The 22,430-nt window shown below is 37.8% G+C and overlaps 1 protein-coding gene across 10 annotated transcripts in view; it reads right to left on the bottom strand.

The window, feature by feature from the left end:
* Positions 1–22,430, bottom strand: part of CRPPA (CDP-L-ribitol pyrophosphorylase A) — a 393,039-nt gene that overhangs the window by 312,677 nt on the left and 57,932 nt on the right. For all 10 annotated transcript variants that reach the window (XR_011648802.1, XR_009185802.2, XR_011648804.1 and 7 more), the window contains exon 3: positions 3,826–3,975. Coding sequence is in view for 6 of the 10 variants with exons in the window: in XM_004467938.5 (XP_004467995.2) it covers positions 3,826–3,975 (150 nt within the window). In the remaining 4 variants the exon portion in view is untranslated. The remainder of the gene's footprint in view (positions 1–3,825; positions 3,976–22,430) is intronic.

The following is a 22,430-nucleotide window of genomic DNA, read 5'->3' as shown; positions in this document are numbered from 1 at the left end:
TTGGGTATCTACCTCTCCCACCCTCTAACATTATCAACATGATCTCTATGGTAAAGAGGAGATCAGGGTATTTTTTGCTGATCTTAAGCAACAAAAGGAAACCAATAAACAAATACCTAATTACATGGAAAAGTCCAAAACCAAATGAAAACAACAAATACTTAAGCATTTATATATTTTAAGTATCTAAAACAGATTTTTAATGTCTTTTCCATTAATATCCACAGATATAAGCAGTAATATTTCAGTTCTCACACATACATCAAATCTTTCTGCTTTGTCAATATACTTACATACTCACACATATTTAGATATATAATCATAAAAATACACTGTATAGTTAATAAAACATTCTGTCATTATGTTAAATCATTATTCATAAAAAATACCATTAATATTTTCATGCTTAATAGTCAATGAAAACATAATTTTTAGTGTTCCTTTAAAATTTTTTCTAATGAACTTTTTACCATTTAATTGATCCATTGAAATGCAAGCTGTATGGAATTTTTCTTCTATAAAAATGCTGCAAGCTGCTAAATTTATATACATATTTCTGTCCATACTTCTAATATTTTTCAGCTGAATTTCTCAAAAAGTTATAGTCAAGATTAATTGATATTTTAATGTATATATGTGATTAACTACCCTCTATTCACAATATGTGGTATTCCTCCAATGTAAATGCCCATATTCATATTACAATCATCCCATTTTCCAAATATTGGTGTATTTTCAACTATTTATCAACTGTCTAATATCAGCCAAGCATTAGGTTAGTTACTTTATCTTATCACATTTCATTGGGAAGTTTTTATCTAGCCCTATACCTGATATTTAATAACTCTTTACTAAAAAATATGTAAATTAATGACAGTAAAATTTATATAAACACAAAAATGCTTTTAAAGCATGAAAAATAAAGGTAATCCAGTAAACTAAGCATGAATGAATTATTCAATTTTTTTTTAAAGAAATGACTTGTCTTTAACTAAAATTTTAATTAACCTAATGTCTAAACAGCTATGCCAAAAAGTTAACATAGCAGGCCTGAGCCTGCTGTCCTTAAAAAGGTCTGCTTACAAGAACTACACTCAGCTAGAGTCTGGAACTTGGCACTTACTCCTTCTAGTTTATGCTTAACTAATAAAGGTGGTTCACTGATAAAAGTGACCAGATTGTGTATAATTAATATGGTTTATGCTGAACACCTGCCTGCCTTTTGAGAATCTGGAATATTTGAATGTGCTAGGCAAAGTATGACTATATGATCAATCCTGTGAAAGTTGGAATCATGTCCCCCACAAAAGGCATGTCAAGAACCCAACCCCTGGTCCTGTGGGTGTCAACACATTTTTAAATAGGACCTTTCAAGATGTTATTAGTTAAGAGTTAAGGTGCATGCACACACTGAATGAGGGTCAGCCTTAATCCAGTATGGCTGAAGTTCTCATAAGCAAAAGAAATTTTATAATGAAAAGACGACACAGGAGCAGCCAGAAGCTGAAAGTCAACAAAACCTGGAAGAGTAAAGAGAAGATGCCACTATATGCCTTACCATGTGACAAAAAAGCCAAGGAATCCCATAGATTGCCAGCCAGCCAAAAGTACCAAACCTGGGAGGAAGCAAGTATTCTAGCTCTGAAGCCCTGAGTAATAAATTCATGTTGTTCAGCCAACTCATTGTATGGTATTTGTCTTAGTAGTTAGGAAACAAAAATAGTTTTAGTACTAGAAGATGGGGAGCTGATATAACAAATAACTAAAAAATGGAAACACCTCTGCAAATGGGTATTGGGTAGAGGCTGGAAGAATTTTGAGAGCTTAAAAATGAGTGAGAGCTGGAGAGAAAGCTCCATTTTGTATTGTTTTAGAGAACAAAAACTCCATCATGCATAGAATGTGTATTTAAACATTAAAAGTACTTCTAGTGACATCTAAGAAGGAAATGATGAAGATGTCATTGAAATTGGAAGAAAAGCAACCCATAATACAAGTGGCCAAGAACTTGGCAAAATTTGTTCTGATAGTGGATGAAGACAGAATTTGAAAGCAATAAACTTGGATATTTAACTAAGATTTCCAAGCTAAGTGTGGAAGGTCCATCTCTTTGCAGCTTATAGTGAAATGAGAGTAGAAAGAGATAAAGAGATAAACTGAGAATTAAACTATTATGCACAAAGAAAGCAGCAATTGAGAGTCTGGAAAATTCTGAGCCTATCCAGATAATGTGCTCTGAGATTAGACCAAAAGCACTCTGAAAGTCAGTAATGAAAATGCAGTTATCCAGAATAGATCTGTGGAAGGTTCTATTGTCTAACAGGTTAGACCTGCTTGAACTGTCTACAGAATTTTTGCAAAATGTGTATGAGAAGAACCATTGCCAGGTTGGACAGAAAGTGACAGAAAAGGGACGAACTTAAGGAAGAATGATTTTCAAGAGCAGAACCATTGAAATAAAGTTCTTGACTGAAAAGATCTCCTGGAGCCAAGAGAATGGACCCACCCATGTATGTGAATAGGGCAGGTCTACTCTTCACTTGAAGGGGACAGGTCTTGCACTCGATTATTAAGGGAGAGTGCCACCACCCCATTGCTCAGAGATGGTCAGCCCTGTGTCCCAGCCTTCACAGAGAGCCTGACTGTCATCCCAATGCTCTGAGAGGATGGGACCTACACTCTGATGTTGGGAAGAGAATGGCTACTGTGCAATCACCTCAAAGGGGTAGAGCTCCTGCTGCACAGGCTCAGAGGACAGAGTACCAAGCCACAGATGGCTCTCAGATGTTGATATCTAATGAAGTGTTACCTCCTGAATTTTGGACTTGTTTGGGACCCATGATATCAGTTTTCCTTCTAATTTTTCCCTGTATATTGGAAGCAGATAACCTGTTTTCTAGGTTCCACAGACAGAAGGGAAGTCTGCCTCAGGACAGACCATACCCATAACCAATTTTGATGACACTTTGTGTACTTTGCATCATTACTGAAAAACCTTAAGGCTTTTGGTATGGTGTGATGGAACGAATGTATTTTGCATGTATACAAAAGGCAGACTATTGAGGAGTGAATTGTCCCCCCACAAAAGGGACGTTCAGGTCCCAACCCCTGGTCCTATGGGTGTCAACCCATTTGTAAACAGGACCTCGGAAGATGTTATTAGTTTAGGTATGTCCAAACTGAATGTGTGTGGGCCATAGTCCAATATGGCTGAAGTCCTCACAAGCAAAGGAAATTGGAGAAGGAAAAGAAGCCAAAGGAGTAGCCAGAAGCTGAAAATCAACAGAACCAGGAAGAGTAAAGAAAAGATGCCATCTACATTGCCATATGACAGAAAAGCCAAGGAACCCCAAGATTGCCAGACAGCCAAAATTTATGAACCCACAGAGGAAGCAAGCCTTCTAGTCTCTGACACAGTGAGTCAATAAATTCCTGTTAAGTCAACCACTTTATGGTATGTGTCTTAGCAGCTAGGAAACTAATATAAAACCCAATAAACACCTTGGATACTGAATTTCTAATGGGCTTCCATGGACAGAAATATCACATAAATGTTGCTGCATTTTCATTGTGGGAGAAGAGTGTGGTCTATGTGGCTCTTCCTCGGAGAGAAAGGGCAAACAGAAGTGGGCACATGAATTCCTCCAGATCCCCTGTGTCTTTTTTCCTTATGATCAAGCTGAGAATCCTTACCACTTCACTGTAATAGATATTGGAGTAAGTACAACTATATGCTGCCCCCCACAAGTAGCAAACCTCTAAATGTGGGGGCAGTCTTGGGAATCCCCAACACCGCAGCTTTTTTTAAAAAGCCTGGATACTTACCTGTTGATATGCTTTATAGATCACATCAAATAGAAAAGCCTGTGGCATTTCACTTGCTCTGTGTCTGGCACGTTCTAGTGAGTAGTCTAAGCAACCATCAGCTGATGGACTGATGACAGTGGATACAAGAGGTCGAATTGCACCTGCTGCCTAAAGAACAAACCAAAATAAGAGAGATGAATAACACATTTATTTACCTAGAGAGTACTTAAAAGTAAAACTATTATTTCATTTTTTGAAAGAAGATCTTACAGCTTCAATAAGCTACCACAAGAAAATATTTGAGGGAAGCAGATTTGCAAGCATTTGGGTGCCCACCTATCATATGGGGGACCCCAGGTTTGGTTCCCAATGCCTTCTAAAAAGAAGACAAGCAGATAGCCAGTGCAAACAACCAAGGCAGGAGAGAGAAATAAAATAAATCTTTAAAAAATATATACATGAACAAGTGTTTGTTGGGTTCACAAATCAAGTCATTATTTCATGTAAAAAAAAATCTCATAGTATTACAGTTATAGAGACTAAGAGGCAGAAATAATTCTTTTATTTTTTTAATCATAAGTTCAAAACTTTTCATCACAGGCCATTGAAGTCAAATACTAAAGAAAGATGCTATGATGCAATTGTGTATTCCCTGAAAAGGGAAAAAAGGAAAATAAAGACTATTATGAAAGAATCCTAAGGCATTATCATAATAAGATGTACTAATTAATGTGCCTTCAGGAGATTTAATTGACTCATGAATTAAGGAAACATAGTTCCTAAAATCCCCAAATGAGATTCAACGATGAGCCAAAAAACAATCAATTTATGTCTTGCTCTAATTGTTGTGAAAAAGAGTTCTCTTCAAACATAGCCCCAATGCAATACTCCCTCAGTTAAAACGTCCATTGTTTAGCTGACAGAGAGGTGAAGATGGTCAACCACCACAGGAGGGAACCAAGAGTGCCTACAACTGCAAGAAGGAGAATTGCATCCATCATCCATGTAGAATCTAAGCCCCCTCTCGATATAGAGGTGGAGTGGACATCACCACCCCAGGGTCCACAGGATGGAGGAATAAAATATGGATTACAGTGGACTTACTATAGCATTGATGTGGAGAAAGTGACCACAGTAGTTGCTGAGGGCAGGGAGAGGAAAGAAGCGATGTGATGTGGGGGCATTTTCAGAACTTGGAGTTGTCCTAAATGATACTGCAGGGACAGATGCTGGACATTATATATACTGCCATAACCCACTGAATGTACCTGGGGAGAGTGTAAACTACAATGTAAACTATTATCCATGTGGTGCAGAGTGCTCCAAAATGTATTCACCAAATGCAATGAATGTGCCTCAATGATGAAAAAGGTTGTTGATGTGGGAAGAGTGGGGTGGGTGGTGGGGTATATGGGAACCTCTTATATTTTTTAATGTAACTTTTTTTTTTGATCTATATATCTTCAAAAAAAATACAATTTAAAAAAATCACGGGGGTGGGAGTTGGGGAGTGGAATATATAGGAACTTCTTACTTTTTTTATATAACGTTTTGTATGATCTATTAACTTTAAAAAAGATAATTAAAAAATTAAATTAAAAAGTCTACTGATTTTGAATGCTGCAGTGAAAGTTCCATCTCATTAATAGATGCATCTAAACTTTTATAAAAAGAGATAACTTCATGCCTGACAATTTTCCCCTTTATCTTTAATGAAGTCTCATTGTAATACAGGCTTCAAGGTTATTATGGGCCAGCTGCTTTTGTGGGATTGCATTAAGATATGGGTCTTATGACAAGCAGTTAAACAAACCTTAACAAATTGACTCTAAAATGTCCTATCTTCTATATAATTTGTGCATTACAATTGTAGCACATGAGGCTAAAGACCAAATACAAGAGAGGCCTGGAGGAGATCAACATCTAAACAAGATAGGCAAACCATAAACTAGTTTATAAAGTCCAAGAGACAGGGTAAAAATCAAAGCTCATGCATGAGCCATGTAGACAGTTTACAAACTGTCACCATTTCCAATGGGTCAAGTAGAAATTGGGAGCCCATGCATAAAGTAAAAAATGAGGAGCCAGGTAGGGTGCCAAGAAGGGAGTGACATCAAATAGGTGAAAGGGTAGGGAAGGAGAAGGCCAAATAGTCAACCCCACCACCTGTCAATAGGGGTTAGGAGATAAGCTAGGAAAGAAACAAGCATACATACATACCGCTTTTTTTCCCCACAGAAATTAAAAACTTTTTAATCAAAGGAAACCCTATGAAGAAAATGAAAACCTACATAAAGGAAAAATCATTTCCCATCATATATCTGAGAAGGGCCTTATATCCAGACTGTATATATATTTTTAAATCCCTTACCTTTTAACATAAAAACAAATAATCTAAAAATGGGCAAATTATTTAAATAGACATTTTCTCAAGGAATACAGACAAATATATAAAAAAAACATATGAAATACTGCTTAATATATTTCTCAACACATTCTTTTATTAAAGTTAATAGATTACACAGAACATTACATTAAAAAAACCTAAGAGGTCCCCATCCCCCACCTCCATCATTTTTGTAAATTATGTTTTTTTGAAAATACATACATCACAAATAAAACATTACATTTAAAAAACACAAGAGGTTCCTGAATCATACTGTTTTTTAAAAAAGCAATTAAACTTCCATTACTAGGAATTATAGGCACTTTTGGAATTCTGTTCCAGACCATGAAGTAAATAAGTATTCAAAAAAACATGAAACTTCCCAACTGGCAGCTTGAAGGGCTCCGCAGACCCTCTTCACAGCAAAAAATCAAAACTGGTGAGAAATATTTAAAAAGCAATCACTTAAGTCTCTAGAAAACATCCTAAGAGCATTAATCAAATGAAGAAACAATTATTCAAGAAAATCTACTAAATTTCAGTAAGAACAGTGAGTATTTGTGGTTCTTGACCCCTCTTTAATTCCCCCCATCCAGCTCACCTCTACTCAGGGTGAATATATCCCAAGAGGATACAGCTCCATCTCCTCTGATCTCATAGTCAGGGGCTGCAATATCTCCCTGGGAGGGCCTGGCTACCAGCATTTCTCATTCCCACCCCACCCCAGTTCCTGTTTCAGAGGATAAATTCTAGGTGAGTGTGATCAAGAAAGGGACCCCATCCTCCACCCAGCCCCCATACATAGGGTAGAAGGTAAAACTTAAGTACAGCAAGTCAAGAATACTGGGGTGCTGATTATGGCTACCCCAGCCCATCATAAGGCAGAGAGGTTCCACACCAGAAGAGGCAAGCAAAGAACAGACGCCACTGCCCCCACCCAGAACCTTGCTCATAAACCAGGCTGTCATTTTAACATCATGGTGAGAAAAAGTAGGACATTGTCCCCAGCCACAATTCCTAAGGAATGGCACAGAGGGCTATAAGAATTAAGACAGGCTATAAGAACAGAAAGCTATGATGCTCCTCCCAAGTCAAGTCACTTATTTGAAACAAAATGTGGGAAAATTCAAACCTAAGTACCTAAGGGTACTTTTGAAAGAAATGAAATCATGGTGGTAAGCAGGTAAGAAGAGGCTGCTAATAGTAACTTCATGAAAATAAGAACCTAAACTACAGATCAGCAAGTTTACCAAAGACAACCAGGAAGAAAAGACGACTTAAAAATTAAAAGTAAAAAGCTCTTCTGAGATCAGAGAAAAAACTCACATGTTGACCTCAAAAATTACCCCTACAGAGGGGGAAGAATTTAATTAGATCAGACTGTGGAGTATTTATGCCTCAGAACATTTTCTGAAAAGTGAGCAACAAACTAGCAATTAGTAAAGTTTAACCACTGCATGTGATAAAAGAGGAAGACAGCATAACAGAAAATACAGTCAAAGAGATTCTTGTTAAAGCCACTGTCATCCCAGGGTGACTGTGCACATGCCCCAGAATGAGTCCTCTGAGGAACAGCATGAGGGGCTTCACTATACAGAAGAAAATTTACTAAAATAGACCAGCCAAGTCATAAACAAGCAAACAAGCAACCAACAATGAGCCCTGGGGAGGTGGGAGAGAATTTTTTTTTTTTTTTTTGAGATTTATTTATTTATTTAATTCCCCCCCTTCCCCCGGTGTCTGTTCTCTGTGTCTATTTGCTGCATCTTGTTTCTTTGTCTGCTTCTGTTGTCATCAGTGGCACGGGAAGTGTGGGCGGCGCCATTCCTGGGCAGGCTGCACTTTCTTTCGCTCTGGGCAGCTCTCCTTACGGGGCGCACTCCTTGCGCGTGGGGCTCCCCTACACGGGGGACACCCCTGCGTGGCAGGGCACTCCTTGCGTGCATCAGCACTGCGCATGGGCCAGCTCCACACGGGTCAAGGAGGCCCGGGGTTTGAACCGCGGACCTCCCATGTGGTAGACGGACGCCCTAACCACTGGGCCAAGTCCGTTTCCCAGGTGGGAGAGAATTAGTATCTAGAGTTGATAAAATATATTATCAAAAAGGCCCAGTTTAACCAAAAAAAAAAATATATGAAAAATGAAAACAAACAAGAAAATGAAATGCTAACAGGAAGAAAAAAAAATTTGCAAAAGAAAATGTCAGGGGGACGTGGATTTGGCTCAACAGATGGGGTATCCACCTACCACATGGGAGGTCCAAGGTTCAAACCCAGGGCCCCCTGACCCATGTGATGAGCTGGCCCACACGCAGTGCTGATGCCCGCAAGAAGTGCTGTGCCACACAAGGGTGTACCCCGTGTAGGAGTGTGCCCTGTAAGGAGAGCCACCCAGCACGAAGAAAGCACAGCCTGCCCAGGAGTGGTGCCGCATACACAGAGAGCTGCTGCAGCAAGATGACACAACAAAAAGAGACACAGATTCCCTGTGCCATTGACAAGAATACAAGCAGACAGAGAGGAATGTGCAGCAAATGGACACAGAAAGCAGACAACTGGGGTAGGGGGAGGGAAGGGGAGAGAAATAAATAAAAAATAAATCTTAAAAAAAAAATGCCAGGGAGCAGATGTGGCTCAAGTAGTTGAGTGCCTGCTTCCCACATACAAGTTCTCGAGTTCTATCCTAGGTACCTCCTAAAAAGAAAACAAACAAACAAATGAAAAAACCAAGCCAACCACACTACCTCAAAAAAAAAATTAAAAAAGTCTGTGAGGACCCACATACCAACCTTATCAAAGACTTCAAATGAGTGATTATCAATATTTTTAAAGAACTAAATTAAGCCATGCCTAAAGAAGTAAAATATGACAGTATTTCTTCAGAGTGAACATTAATAAAAATCCAGAAATTATACTTTTTTAAACTAAATAGAAACTCCAGAGTTAAAAAACAGAAATAATAAATGAAATATTCATTAAGGGAGTTCAACAAGTGATTTGCACTGGCATAAGAATAAATAAAGACAGATCAATAGATACTATACAACCTGAAGAGAAAAATTTTAAGAAATAAACAGAGATGCAGAAAAATGTAGGACACCATAAAGTGTGCCAACATTTTGTAATGTGAGAAACAGAAGGAAAGAAAAGAAATAAAAATTATTCACAGAAAATATATGTTTGAAAATTTCCCAAAGCTGATGAAAAACATAAGTCCACATGTACAAGAAACAAAGAATTACAAGTAGAATAAATGCAAAGAAATCCACCTCCAGGCATATAACAGTAAAAATGCTGAAAGCCAAAGACAAGGAAAAAATTTTAAAGCAACAAGGGAAAGTGATTTGTCATGTGTAGCAGTCTGATATGGTTATGATTTCCAAAAATAGATACTGGATTATGTTTGTAATCTGCTCTGTACCTGGGCGTGACTGAGTTATGATTAGCACTTTGATTGGACCACATCATTAGGGCATTGAGTCCTCACCCCCTGGTAGGTGAGGACTCACAGATAAAAGGTATGGCAAAGGATAGAGTTGAGGGTTCTTAATGCTGGAGTTTTGATGTTGCAGTTTAATGCTGAAGTCTTAAGCTGGAGCTCCAGCGTAAGAGACAGAGCCGTTCGCCTGATAGTCTACAGCTGACCTTGTGGAAAAAACAGAGGAGCTGAGCCCAGAGGAACCCAGGAAGCCTGAACCCTCCCAAACATCAGCAGCTATCTTGCTCTAACACATGAAAATAGAATTTGGTTAAGGAAGTAACTTATGCTTTATGGTCTGGTATCTGTAAGCTCCTACCCCAAATAAATACCCCTTATAAAAACCAACCAATTTCTGGTATTTTCCATCAGCACCCCTTTGACTAACTAATATATCATGTATAAGAGAACACAAATAAAATTTTTTTATTTATATTTATTTCTCTCCCCTACCCCTACCCCCCAGTTGATTGCTCTCTGTGTCCATTCACTGGGTGTTCTTCTGCATCTGCTTGTATTCTTGTCGGCAGTGGCCCCAGGAATCTGTGCCTCTTTTTTGTTACATCATCTTGCTGCATCAGCTCTCCATGTTTGCGGCACCACTCCTGGGCAGGTTGTGCTTTTTTTGTGTGGAGCAGGTCTCCTTACGGGGCACACTCCTTGTGCATGGGGCTCCCCTACATGGGGGACACCCCTCGTGGAATGGCATTCCTTGTGCACATCAGCACTGCACATGGGCCAGCTCACCATATGGGTCAGGGGGCCCTGGGTTTGAACCCTGGACCTCCCATGTGGTAGGCGGATGCTTGAGCCAAATCCGCTTCCCCCAATAAAATTAACAATACCAGAAAGTATAGATGTTAGAAGGCAGTGGAATGATGTAATCAAAAAAATGAAAGGAAAAAAACCTGTAAACCAAAACTCAATATTCAGCAAATCTACTTTTCAAAAATAAAAGCAAAATAGGATTTTGAGAAGATGGCAGAGTAGAAAGTTCCAGTCCCTCCACCATAATATCTACTAAATATAAATTGTCTGAATCAACTATTTTGAAACTCAGTCATCTATTAGACCACTGCAGCATCTAGAGAAAAGCAGAATGAAAAGGATGGTAAATTGTGAAAAATAGAAGTGAATTTCACTTTTGAAGTAGTGACTACAATCACCAATCCCAGCCTCATGTGGTCCTCATCCCTGACTCCTGGTGCCCTTTGCTGATGCCAAAGTAGTATATAAAGACCTAGTTTCCCAAGATCTGGAGGTATGCTATCAGCTACTTCACATTGCTGGGGGCATAGCTCTGAGAATGGCCTTTGTTTCAACCTACTCTGGAAAAATTGGCAGAGGAGACTTAAAGATAATACCATTCCTCAGAATTATGGAAACTATTTAAAGGGCTGAATTTACTGGACAAGTGCTGAATCAAGAGAAAGTATCTTCAAAGAACAATAGGAGAAGCTCCTAAAACCGTTCTGACCCATCCATCACCCCCTCCACAGAGCAGTGTGGAGCAAGCCAGTGTTGCCTTTATAGGTTACTGATCTCCTTCTAGCTAGCAAAAAGAGACACAGGAAAATTGTGTCCAGCTTGGTGCTGCTCCCAGAGTTTGCCCTCCAGGCAAAAGCATCTTGGGACATGGAAAGAATATAAGAAATAATTGAGTCAGTCAGCCTGGAGCAAAGGCTTACTGGCCTTAAATCCAAGGGTGGAACACCCAAGAGAAGGTAAAGGACTGTTTCTTAAGGAATAGAGGAGTCATTTAAATGCCTGTAACAGAGAGATTCTGAAGGCCACTAGAAGCACAAGCCCAGGGCAGGATGAGACAAAAGCAAAGAAAAGACAGGGCAGAATCTAAACTTTGCATTCACCTAAAGCTGACCTTCTTATAGGAGGACTGAATTCCGAAGGAGAGCACCAAAGAACACAAAGCCAATTTACAAAGACTGTGGAAGGTGTTTTTTACATTGGTTTATTTTGACTTTTTAGTTCCTGGCACTCAGAAAAATCTGTTAAATCAATACCTGGATACAAACTCAAGAAACAGACAGCTTAGGGGCTAAATCCCTGAGTTAACATTTTAAAACATTAATATGTACAGGGTGCAACAAGATTATGAGACAAAGAATAGGAAATGATGGTCCATCCAAAGGAAGAAGATAAATATCCAGAAAATATCAAAGAAGACATGAATGGACATACTGGATAAAGACTTCTAAAAAATGATCTTTAAGCTCCAGGAAGATGGCACTGTTGTAGGTAAGGCACTCCTTACTAACTAATCAGAGATGTCCAAAAAAATACCATGAATCAACTTAATGAATGAAGGATTGAGAATATTAAGAAAACAATAGAAAAACATACTGAAGAAATTGTAAAACATATGTAAAAATATTATGGAAATGATGGTGAGGAATGGCCTAATTTGAGAAATCGAAACTACACTGGAAGCACATAACAGCAGATTTCAACAGGCAGAGGAAAGAATCAGCGATGTCAGAGAAAGAAGATGAAATCAACTAGATAGTAGAACAGATAGATAAAAAGATAGGAAAAAAACATCAGGGACATAAGGATGCAAATGACAACATGAAATGCACAAACATATGCATTAAAAGAATCACAGAGGGAGAAGAGAAAGGAAAGAGGACAGAAGGTATGTTAGAGGAAATAATGGCTGAAAATTTCCCAACCCTATCGAGGGAAATGGATGTACATGTTCAGGAAGCACAGCACCACACAAACAGTATAAATGCTAACAGGCCTACTCCAAGATATATTCGCTCAAGACAAAGACAGAATACTGTAAGCAGCAAGAGAAAACAGATTCATCCATACACGGGAAGCTCAATAAGAATAAGGACTGATTCCTCATCTGAAATCACGGAGACAAGAAGGCAATGGTATGACACAGTCAAGGTATTAAAAGGAAAAACTTTCAGCCAAGAAATCTCTATCCAGCAAAGCAGGGAATCAAAAATGAGGGAGATCATGTGGAGCTGGCCTTGTGCAGTGCTGATGTGCACAAGGAGTGCCGTGCCATGCAGGGGTGTCCCCCACATAGGGGAGCCCCACACACAAGGAGTACACCCCATAAGGAGAGCTGCCTGGTGCAAAAGAAAGTGCAGTCTGCCCAGGAATGGTGCCGCACACACAGAGAGCTGACGCAACAAGATGACGCAACAAAAAGAACACAGATTCCTGTGCCACTGACAACAACAGAAGCAGACAAAGAAGACTGAGCAAATAGAAACAGAGAACAGATAATGGGGGGGGAGGGTGGGGAGAGAAATAAATAAATAAATAAATCTTTTTTTAAAAATGAGGGAGAGTTCAAAATATTCACAAATAAACAGAAAGTAAGAGAGATTGTCAATAAGAAACCTGCCCTTCAAGAAATACTAAAGGGAGTTCTGCAGATCAAAAGGAAAAAATAGGAAGAGAGCTGGAGGACAGTATAAGAACAACTAAAAAGATAAAAAGAGAAATAAAAACAACATATGACATACATAAACCTAAAGAAAATACGCCTAGTGAAAGTAATTCCTTGACAGAAATAACATTGAATATAAACGGATTAAACTCACCAGTCAAGAGACAGATAGAATGGATAAGGAAATATGATCCATCTATATGCTGTCTACAAGAAACTCACCTTATACCCAGGGACTCAAGGAGGCAGAGGGTGAATGGTTGGAAACAATTTTACATGCAATCAATAACCAAAAGAGGGCAGGAGTGGCTATACTAATATTGGGGAAAACAGACTTTAAAGGAAAACATTGTAAGAGACAAAAAAGGCCACTATATACTAATAAAAGGATAATCTCTAAGAAGAATGAACAATCATAAACATTTATGCACCTAACCAGGGCAACCCAAAATACATGAGTCAAACACTGGAAAAACTAAGTGGAAAAACAGATGACTCTATACATAAAGTGGGGGACTTTAATACACCATTATCACCATTAGAAAGAACATCTCAACAGAGAATCAATAAAGAAACAAAGACCTTGAATAATACATTAGAGGGATCTGGACATAATATACATATACAAAACATTACAACCAAATACAGCAGAATATATCTTTTTCTCAAGTGCACACAGCTAATTCTCCAGAATAGACCACATGCTAGCCCAGAGAACAACTCTCAAAGAATTCAGAAAGATTGAAATTTTACAAAGTAATTTCTCTGACCACAATGGAATGAAGCTGGAAATCAGTAAGGGAAACAGAGCCAGATTAGGCACAAAGACATGGAAGTTTAAACTATACACTCTTAGGCAATCAGTGGACCAAAGAGGAAATTGCAAAAGAAATCAGTTAACTACCTTGAAATGAATGAAAATGACAACACAACATATCAAAACCTATGGGATGCAGCAAAAGCAGTGCTGACAGAGAAATTATAACCATAAATTCCTATATTAAAAAAGAAGAATGAGCTAAATATCAAAGACCTAACTGAACAGCTAAAGGAATTAGAAAAAGAACAACAAACTAGAAGTGAAGGAAGTAGAAAAAAGGAAATAAAGATTAGAGCAGAGATAAATGAAATTAAAAATAAGAAAGCACTAGAAAAAATTAACAAAACCAAAAGCTGTTTTCTTTGAGAAGATTAATAAAATTGAAAAACCCTTACCTAGACTAACAAAGAAAAAAAGGGAGAAGCAGCAAATATATAAAAAACAAAATGAGGAAAGGGATATCACCAGCGACCCCACAGAAATAAAGAGTATCATAAGAGGATACTTTGAAAATTTGTATGCCAACAAGATGGATAATTGAAAAGAAATGGACAAATTCCTAGAAACACACAAACACCCTACATTGACAAAAGAAGAAACTGGTGAACTCAACAGACCAATCCCATGAATTGAGAATGAATTAGTCCTCAGAAAACTCCCAACTAAGAAAGGCCCAGGACAGTTGCCTTCACAAGTGAATTCTACCAAATATTCTGGAAAGAACTAACACCAATCCTGCTTAAACTCTTCCAAAAACACAGAACTGGAGGGAACGTTGCCTAACTCAATCTGTGAAATCTATGCTGACAACATCACCCTAATACCAGAGGCAAAAACAGATGTCAAGAGAAAGGAAAACTATAGATCAATCTAATGAACCAAGATGCTAAAATCCTCAACAAAAATTTGCTAATCGTATTCAACAAAACATCAAATAAATTGTACACCATGACCAAGTGGGTTTCATCCTGGTATGTAAGGATGGATCAAAATGGGAAAAGCAATCAATGTAATATACCACATAAACAGATTGAAAGAAAAAAAATCACTTGCTCATCTCTATAGATGCAGAAAAAGCATCCAACAAAATACAGCATCCTTTCCTGATAAAACACTTCAACGGATAGGGATAGAAGGAAACTTCCTCAACGTGATAAAGGGTATATATGAAAAACCCACAGCTAACATCATATTCAATGGCAAAATGCTAAAAGCTTTCCCTCTAAGATCTGGAACAAGACAGGGATTTCCACTCTCACTACTCTTATTTAACATTGTGTTACAAGTACTTGCTTAAGCACTTAGGCAAGAAAAGGCAGCCAAATTGGAAAGGAAGGGGAAAAATTTCACTATTTGCATATACTATACCTCAAAAACCCTGAGAAATCTACATCAAAGCTTGTAAATCTTATAAATAAGTTCAACAAAGTGGCAGATTATAGGATTAAAGTACAAAAATGAGCAGCATTTCTGTACACCAATAATAAGCAATCTGAGGAGGAAATCAAGAAAAAAATCCCATATTCATAACAACTACAAGAATCAAATACCTAGGAATAAATTTAACTAAAGATGTAAGTGACTTGTACTCAGAAAACTACCAACACTGTTAAAGGAAATCAGAGAAGACATAAATAAATGGAAGAATATTACCTGTTCATGGGAAGGAAGACTAAACATCATCAAGATGTCTATCCTACCCAGAATGACTTACAGATATAACACAATGCCAATAAAAATAACCACAGCATTTTTTTACTGAATTGGAAAAGCAAGCTATGAAACTTCTTTGGAAGGGAAAGAGGCCCCAAATAGCCAGACATATTGAAAAAGAAAAACAAAATCAAAGCAACCACACCTCAGGAGGCAGGGCAAGAGGGCGTCTGAGTGAGTGCACCTTATAATCTCTCCTGCAAAGAAGCAGCTGAGTAGGGTCGGAGTCCTGCTGGAGTGGGCTGTTTTGGAGGCTTGCAGGGCAGGAGGTGACTGGACATCGATTTGGTGAGACAGTGACAGAAGAGGTTCTTGCAAGAGGTCAAATTTTGGGCTTCTGACACAGAAGTCAGAAGTTGTGGGTGGGCTGGTGGCCACGGTGAGTCCTGAAAACTGTTGGTTGTGTGGTGGCATTCCCAAACCCTGTGTTTCCCGGATACGTGGCTCCCAGGTCCGTGTCCTCTAAATCCCCGTAGCACACGCTCCACAGACACGCATACTTTGAGTCCACAATATCCCTGACTTCCCATTCCTGAATCCAGTGCACACTGAGGTCTAAGGTCTGTGATTAACATAGCCCTCCATTTTGTTGTTGTTGTTGTTGTTGTTTTGAAGCTTGGAGGAGCATACCAGCTCGCTTGCGGGGAGCCTGGGAAGAAAGGAGAGGCAAATCTGCTGAGAAAGCCCAATTTATTTAAATGCCCAGGGATAGGAAACTTGGTCTGGGAGAAGGTAGAGTCAGAAAATCAATTAGTCCTCCCCAAGCACACCTAAGGGGGAGGGACTATAGGATGTGCTTTCCAAGCTTCCAATAGCATATTTGGGGTTTCTGGGTGAGGTGTAGGTGCTCTCTTGCTGAAAATAAAGAGTCATTGTCTTCTGTGTTGAGTTGGTTCACCGAGGACCCACTTGAATCTCCTACCGGGCCCCTCATAAAGCTTTCTGGCTGCTCTGGGAGAGAAGGAAGTGAGGAAGGGAGAAAGGGGGAATGTCAGATTGCTAAGCATTTTATTTAACTGCAAAGAAGATTTCTAGCTTGAAACTTTGGTGTTTTGTTGTTGTTGTTTTTGTTGTTGTTATTGCTGCATTGTCTTCTGGTTTTTTCTTCCTCTTTATCCCGCCAAGGTCCTTTCTCCTTTCTTTTCTTTTTTTATCTTTTTCTTCCTTCCTCTTCTTTTTTATTTTTATTTTTTGGTATATTTGATGCTACAGGGAGCGCTTCACATTTGCTATGTTTCCTCACCTTCCATTTCCTCTTTTCTGTGTGTATTGATTTTGGCCACCAAAACTATCCCCTTTCCTCTACATCTTTCTATCCTCCATCATCTTTTGTTTCTCTTACATTCCACCTCCCTTTGTTTGGTCCCCAAATTGTCTGACTTTTTATTTCTAACACCTTTCTGTTTCCAATCTTCTATTCACTCTTTATATTATTGTCTTCCTTTCTCTTTCCCTCTCTCATGAAAACACTGGCCTTTTAATTCGATACTATATTCTTCCCCATATTCAGTTGACTGTCTCGTTACAGGTACTCTACTTATTGTTATAACTCTACACAGCTTACATGAATCTAATATCCATTCTCCTAGATCTCACATGGTTCCTCTGTTAACATTTATTATCAATACTACTATTATATATTTTCTTTTCTGACTCATTTTGCTTTCCCTGGCCCTAATATTTTCCTTCAAATTGAACTTAGCCAGCAACAAGAAAACAGAATAAGAAGAACAAAGTGACAAAGAGAAGACATAACACATATGCAAAAACAAAAACTAATTAAAGCCCAAGACTAGACAAAGAAGGTAAGGAACTTATTAAACCCATCAAGATAAAATGATGACTAGACAGCAACAAAAAACTACAAACCAAATGAATAATCAGGAAAACATGGCCCAATCCAGTGAACAAACTAAAAACCAGGAAGAGGAGCAGAACATCAAACAATTAAGTAAAGTTCTCAAAACATATAAGCAACCAATTTGATGAAGTGAAGAAAGAGATTAAGAATATGAAGTAAACACTTGGAGGGAATACAAAAGAAATTGCAATCATACACAAAAAGATAATGGATATGATGGTGATGAACACAATTCAAGAAATAAAAAATACCGTCTCAGCAAATAACACCAGATTAGAAGAGGCAGAAGAGAGAAGTAGTGATGTGGAAGACAGTACATTTGAAATCAAACTGATAGTAGAAATGATTGATAAAAAGATAGAAAAAATTCAGCTGGGACTTAGGGATCTGAATGACAATGCAAAACACACAAACATACACATTGTAGGCATCCCAGAAGGAGAAGAGAAGGGAAAGGGGACAGAGGGGTGATGGAGGAAATAATGGCTGAAACATTCCCAAATCTTACTGAGGGAGATGAATGTACATGTCCAGGAAGCACAATGCACCCCCCAAAACAGCATAAATCCCAACAGGCCTACCCCAAGACTTACATTTGTAAAATTATCCAATGCCCAAGACAAAGAGAAAATTCTAAAAGCAGCTAGAGAAAAGAAAACCATCACATACAAAGGAGGATCCATAAGATTAAGGACTGATTTCTCATCTGAAACCATGGAAGCAAGAAGTCAGTGGCTGGACATAGTCAAGGTACTAAAAGAAAAAAATTTCCATCTAAGAATACTCTACCCAGCTAAGCTAGCATTCAAAAATGATGGAGAGTTCAAAATACTCACAGATAAGCAGAAACTTAGAGAGTATGCCAACAAGAACCCTGCCCTTCAAGAAATACTAAAGGGAGTCCTGCAGGAAGAAAGAAAAAAACAGGAGAGGCAGAGTTGGAGAAGAGTGTAAGAGCAACTAAAAAGACAAAAAGAGAAGAAGAAGAAAAAACAAAATATGACAAACACAAGTCCAAAGAAAATATGGCTAATATAAATAATTCCTTGAAAGTAATAACACTGAATGTAATGGATTAAACTCACCTGTCAAAAGATTCAGACTGAAGATTGGATAAGGAAATATGACACATCTATATGCTGTCTACAAGAAACACATCTTAGACACAGGGATTCTAGGAGATTGAAAGTGAATGGCTGGAAAACAATCTTACAAGCAAGCAATAACCAAAAAGGGGCAGGAGCAGCTATATTAATACCAGAGAAAATAGACTTTAAATACAAAACAATTGTAAGAGACAAAGATGGACACAACATATTGGTGAAAGGGATAATCTTTCAAGAAGAATGAACAATCATAAACATTTAGGCTCCTAACAAGGGTGCCTCCAAATATGTGAGGCAAACACTGGAAAAACTAAGTGAAAGAATAGATTCCTCTACAGTTATAGTGGGAGACTTTAATACACCACTATCAACTTTGGACAGAACATCTCAAAAGAGAATCAATAAAGAAACAAAAACTTTGAACAGTATATTAGAGGAGCTGGACCTAACAGACTTACATAGAACATTACACCCAAATACAGCAGGATATACATTTTTCTCAAGAGCACATGGATCATTCTCCAAGACAGACCATATGCAAGGCCACAAAGAAAGTCTCAATAAATTCAGAAAGATTGAAATCATACAAAATAATTTCTCTGACCACAGTGGAGTGAAGCTGGAAATCTGCAAGGGCCAGAGGCCCAGATTTCACACCAAGATATGGAAATTAAACAACACACTCTTAGAAAAAGAGTGGGTCAAAGAGGAAATCTCAAAGGAAATTAATAACTACCTTGAAACTAATGAAAATGATAACACAACATACCAAAACTTATGGGATGAAGCAAAAGCAGTGCTGAGAGGGAAATTTATAGCCATAAATTCAGACATCAAAAAAGAAAGAGCAAAAATTGAAGAACTAACTGCACACTTGGAGGAATTTGTAAGAAAACAATAAAGTAACCCCAAAAGAAGAAGAAAGAAAGAAATAACATATATAAGAGCAGAACTAAATGAAACAGAAAATAAGAAGCACTTGAAAAGATAAACAAAACCAAGAGCTGGTTCTTTGAGAAGATCAATAAAATTGACAAACCCTTAGCTACACTAACAAAGAAAAAAAGAGAGAAAATGCAAATATACAAAATAAGAAATGAGAAAGGAGATATCACCACTGACCCCACAGAAATAAAGACTATCATAAGAGGACACTGTGAAAAACTATATTCCAACAAGAAGGACAATTTAGAGGAAATGGACAAATACCTAGAAACACATAAGCAGCCTATATTGATGAAAGAAGAAATTGATGATCTCAACAAACCAATCACAAGTAAAGAGATAGAATCAGTCATTAAAAATCTCCCAACTAAGAGGAGCCCTGAGCCAGATGGCTTCACAGGTGAATTCTACCAAACACTCCAGAAAGAACTAATGTCAATCTTGCTGAAACTCTTCCAAAAAATTGAAACAGAAGGAACATTGCCTAACTCATTCTATGATGCCAACCATACTCTAGTACCAAAGTCAAACAAAGATACCACAAGAAAGGAAAATTACAGACCAATTTCTCTAATGAACCTAGCTGCAAAAATCCTCAACAAGATACTTGCTAATTGTATTCAACAACACATTAAAAGAATTATACTCCATGACTAAGTGGGATTCATTCTAGTTATGCAAGGATGGTTCAACATAAGAAAATCAATCAATGTAATACACCACATAAAGAGACTGAAGGAATCATATCTATAGATGCAGAAAAAACATTTGACAAAATACAGCACCCTTCTTGATAAAAACACTACAAAAAATCAGAATACAAGGAAATTTTCTGAACATGATAAAGGGTATATATGAAAAACCCACAGCTGACATCATTTACAAAGGTGAAATCCTAAAATCTTTCTCTCTAAGATAAGAAACAAGACAAGGATGCCCACTATCACCCCTTCTATTTAACACTGTCTTAGAAGTACTTGCTCAAGCACTGAGGCAAGAACCAGATATAAAAGGCACCCAAATTGGAAAGAAAGAAGTCGAAATTTCATAATTTGGAGATGACATGATCCTATACATAGAAAACCCTGAGAAATCTACAAGAAAGCTTCTAGAACTCATAAATGAGTTCAGTAAAGTCCCAAGTTCTAAGATCAATGTGCAAAAATCTGTAGCATTTCTGTACACCAATAATGAACAATCTCTGGAGGAAATCAAGAAACAAATACCATTTACAATAGTAAATTAAAAAATCAAATACCTAGGAATAAATTTAACAAAAGATGTAAAAAACTATATACAGGGAAGTATACAATACTGTTCAAGGAAATCAAAGAAGACCTAAATAAATGGAAGAATATTCCCTATTCATGTATAGGAAGACTAAATATTATTAACATGTCTACCTACCAAAACTGATCTACAGATTCAATGCAATCCCAATAAAAATCAACACACCATTCTTTAATGAACTAGAAAAACTAGCTATGAAATGTATTTGGAAAGGAAAGAGGCCCTGAATAGCCAAAGACATATTGAAAAAGAAAAATGAAATTGGAGGAATCACACTACCTGACTTCAAAACATACTACAAAGCCACAGTAGTGAAAAAAGCATGGTATTGGCACAAGGAGAGACCAATGGAACCAAATTGAGAGGTCTGATATAGATCCTCATATATACAGTCATATAATATGCGATAAGGCCACCAAACTCTCTCAACTGGGAGAGAATGGCCTCTTCAACAAATGGTGCCTGGAGAACTGGATATCCATATGTAAAAGAATGAAAGAGGATTACCAACTTACGCCTTATACAAAAATCAACTCAAGATGGATCAAAGACCTAAATATAAGAGCCACACCATAAAGACTTTGAAAAGCAATGTAGGGAACCATCTATAGGACCTTGTAATAGGAAATGGCTTCATGAATTTCACACCAAAAGCACGAACAGCAAAAGAACAAATAGATAGATGGGACTTCCTCAAAATTAAAACCTTCTGTACCTCAAAGGAGTTTCTCAAGAAAGTGAAAAGAGAGCCTACACAATGGGAGAAAATATTTGGTAACCATATATCTGATAGGAGACTTATATCCTGCATATATAAAGAACTCCTATATCTTGAAAATAAAAAGACAAACAACCCATTTAAAAAAATGGAAAAAAGATTTAAACAGACACTTTTCCAAAGAAGAAATACAAATGGCTAAAAACCACATGAAAAAATGCTCCAAATCTCTAGCTATTAGGGAAATGCAAATCAAAACTACAATGAGATACCATCTCACTCCCATAAGATTGGCAGCTATGAAAAAAACAGAAGACTACAGTGCTGGAGAGGATGTGGAGGAATGGGAACACTCATCCACTGCTGGCGGGAATGCAGAAGGATCCAGCCATTCTGGAGGACAGTTTGGCGGTTTCTCAAAAAACTAGCTATAGATTTGCTATATGACCCAGCAATCCCACTGCTGGGTATACCGAGTAGAGCTGAAAACAAGGACACAAACTAATATATGCACACCAATATTCATAGCAGCATTGTTCACTATTGCCAAAAGTTGGAATCAACCCAAATGTCCATCAACAGATGAATGGATAAATAAAATGTGGTATATATATATACAATAGAATACTACTTGCTTTAAGAATGAATACACTACAAACACACGTGATAACATGGATGAATCTTGAGAACCTTATGTTGAGTGAAGCAACCCAGGCATTGAAAGACAAATACTACTGACCTCAATGATATGAAATAAGTAAACCAAGCTGTCTCAGAGAGCTAGAAACTGGATGATAGGCTTAAAGGAAAATGGGGGATAGAGGAAGGATATAAGCTGACACCTACATGGGTGAAATCTATGATAAGCTGGAGTTA

Source organism: Dasypus novemcinctus, chromosome 5, assembly GCF_030445035.2.
Source record: "Dasypus novemcinctus isolate mDasNov1 chromosome 5, mDasNov1.1.hap2, whole genome shotgun sequence".
In the NCBI taxonomy this organism is placed as follows: domain Eukaryota; kingdom Metazoa; phylum Chordata; class Mammalia; order Cingulata; family Dasypodidae; genus Dasypus; species Dasypus novemcinctus.
This window is presented reverse-complemented; position numbering and strand designations above follow the sequence as displayed.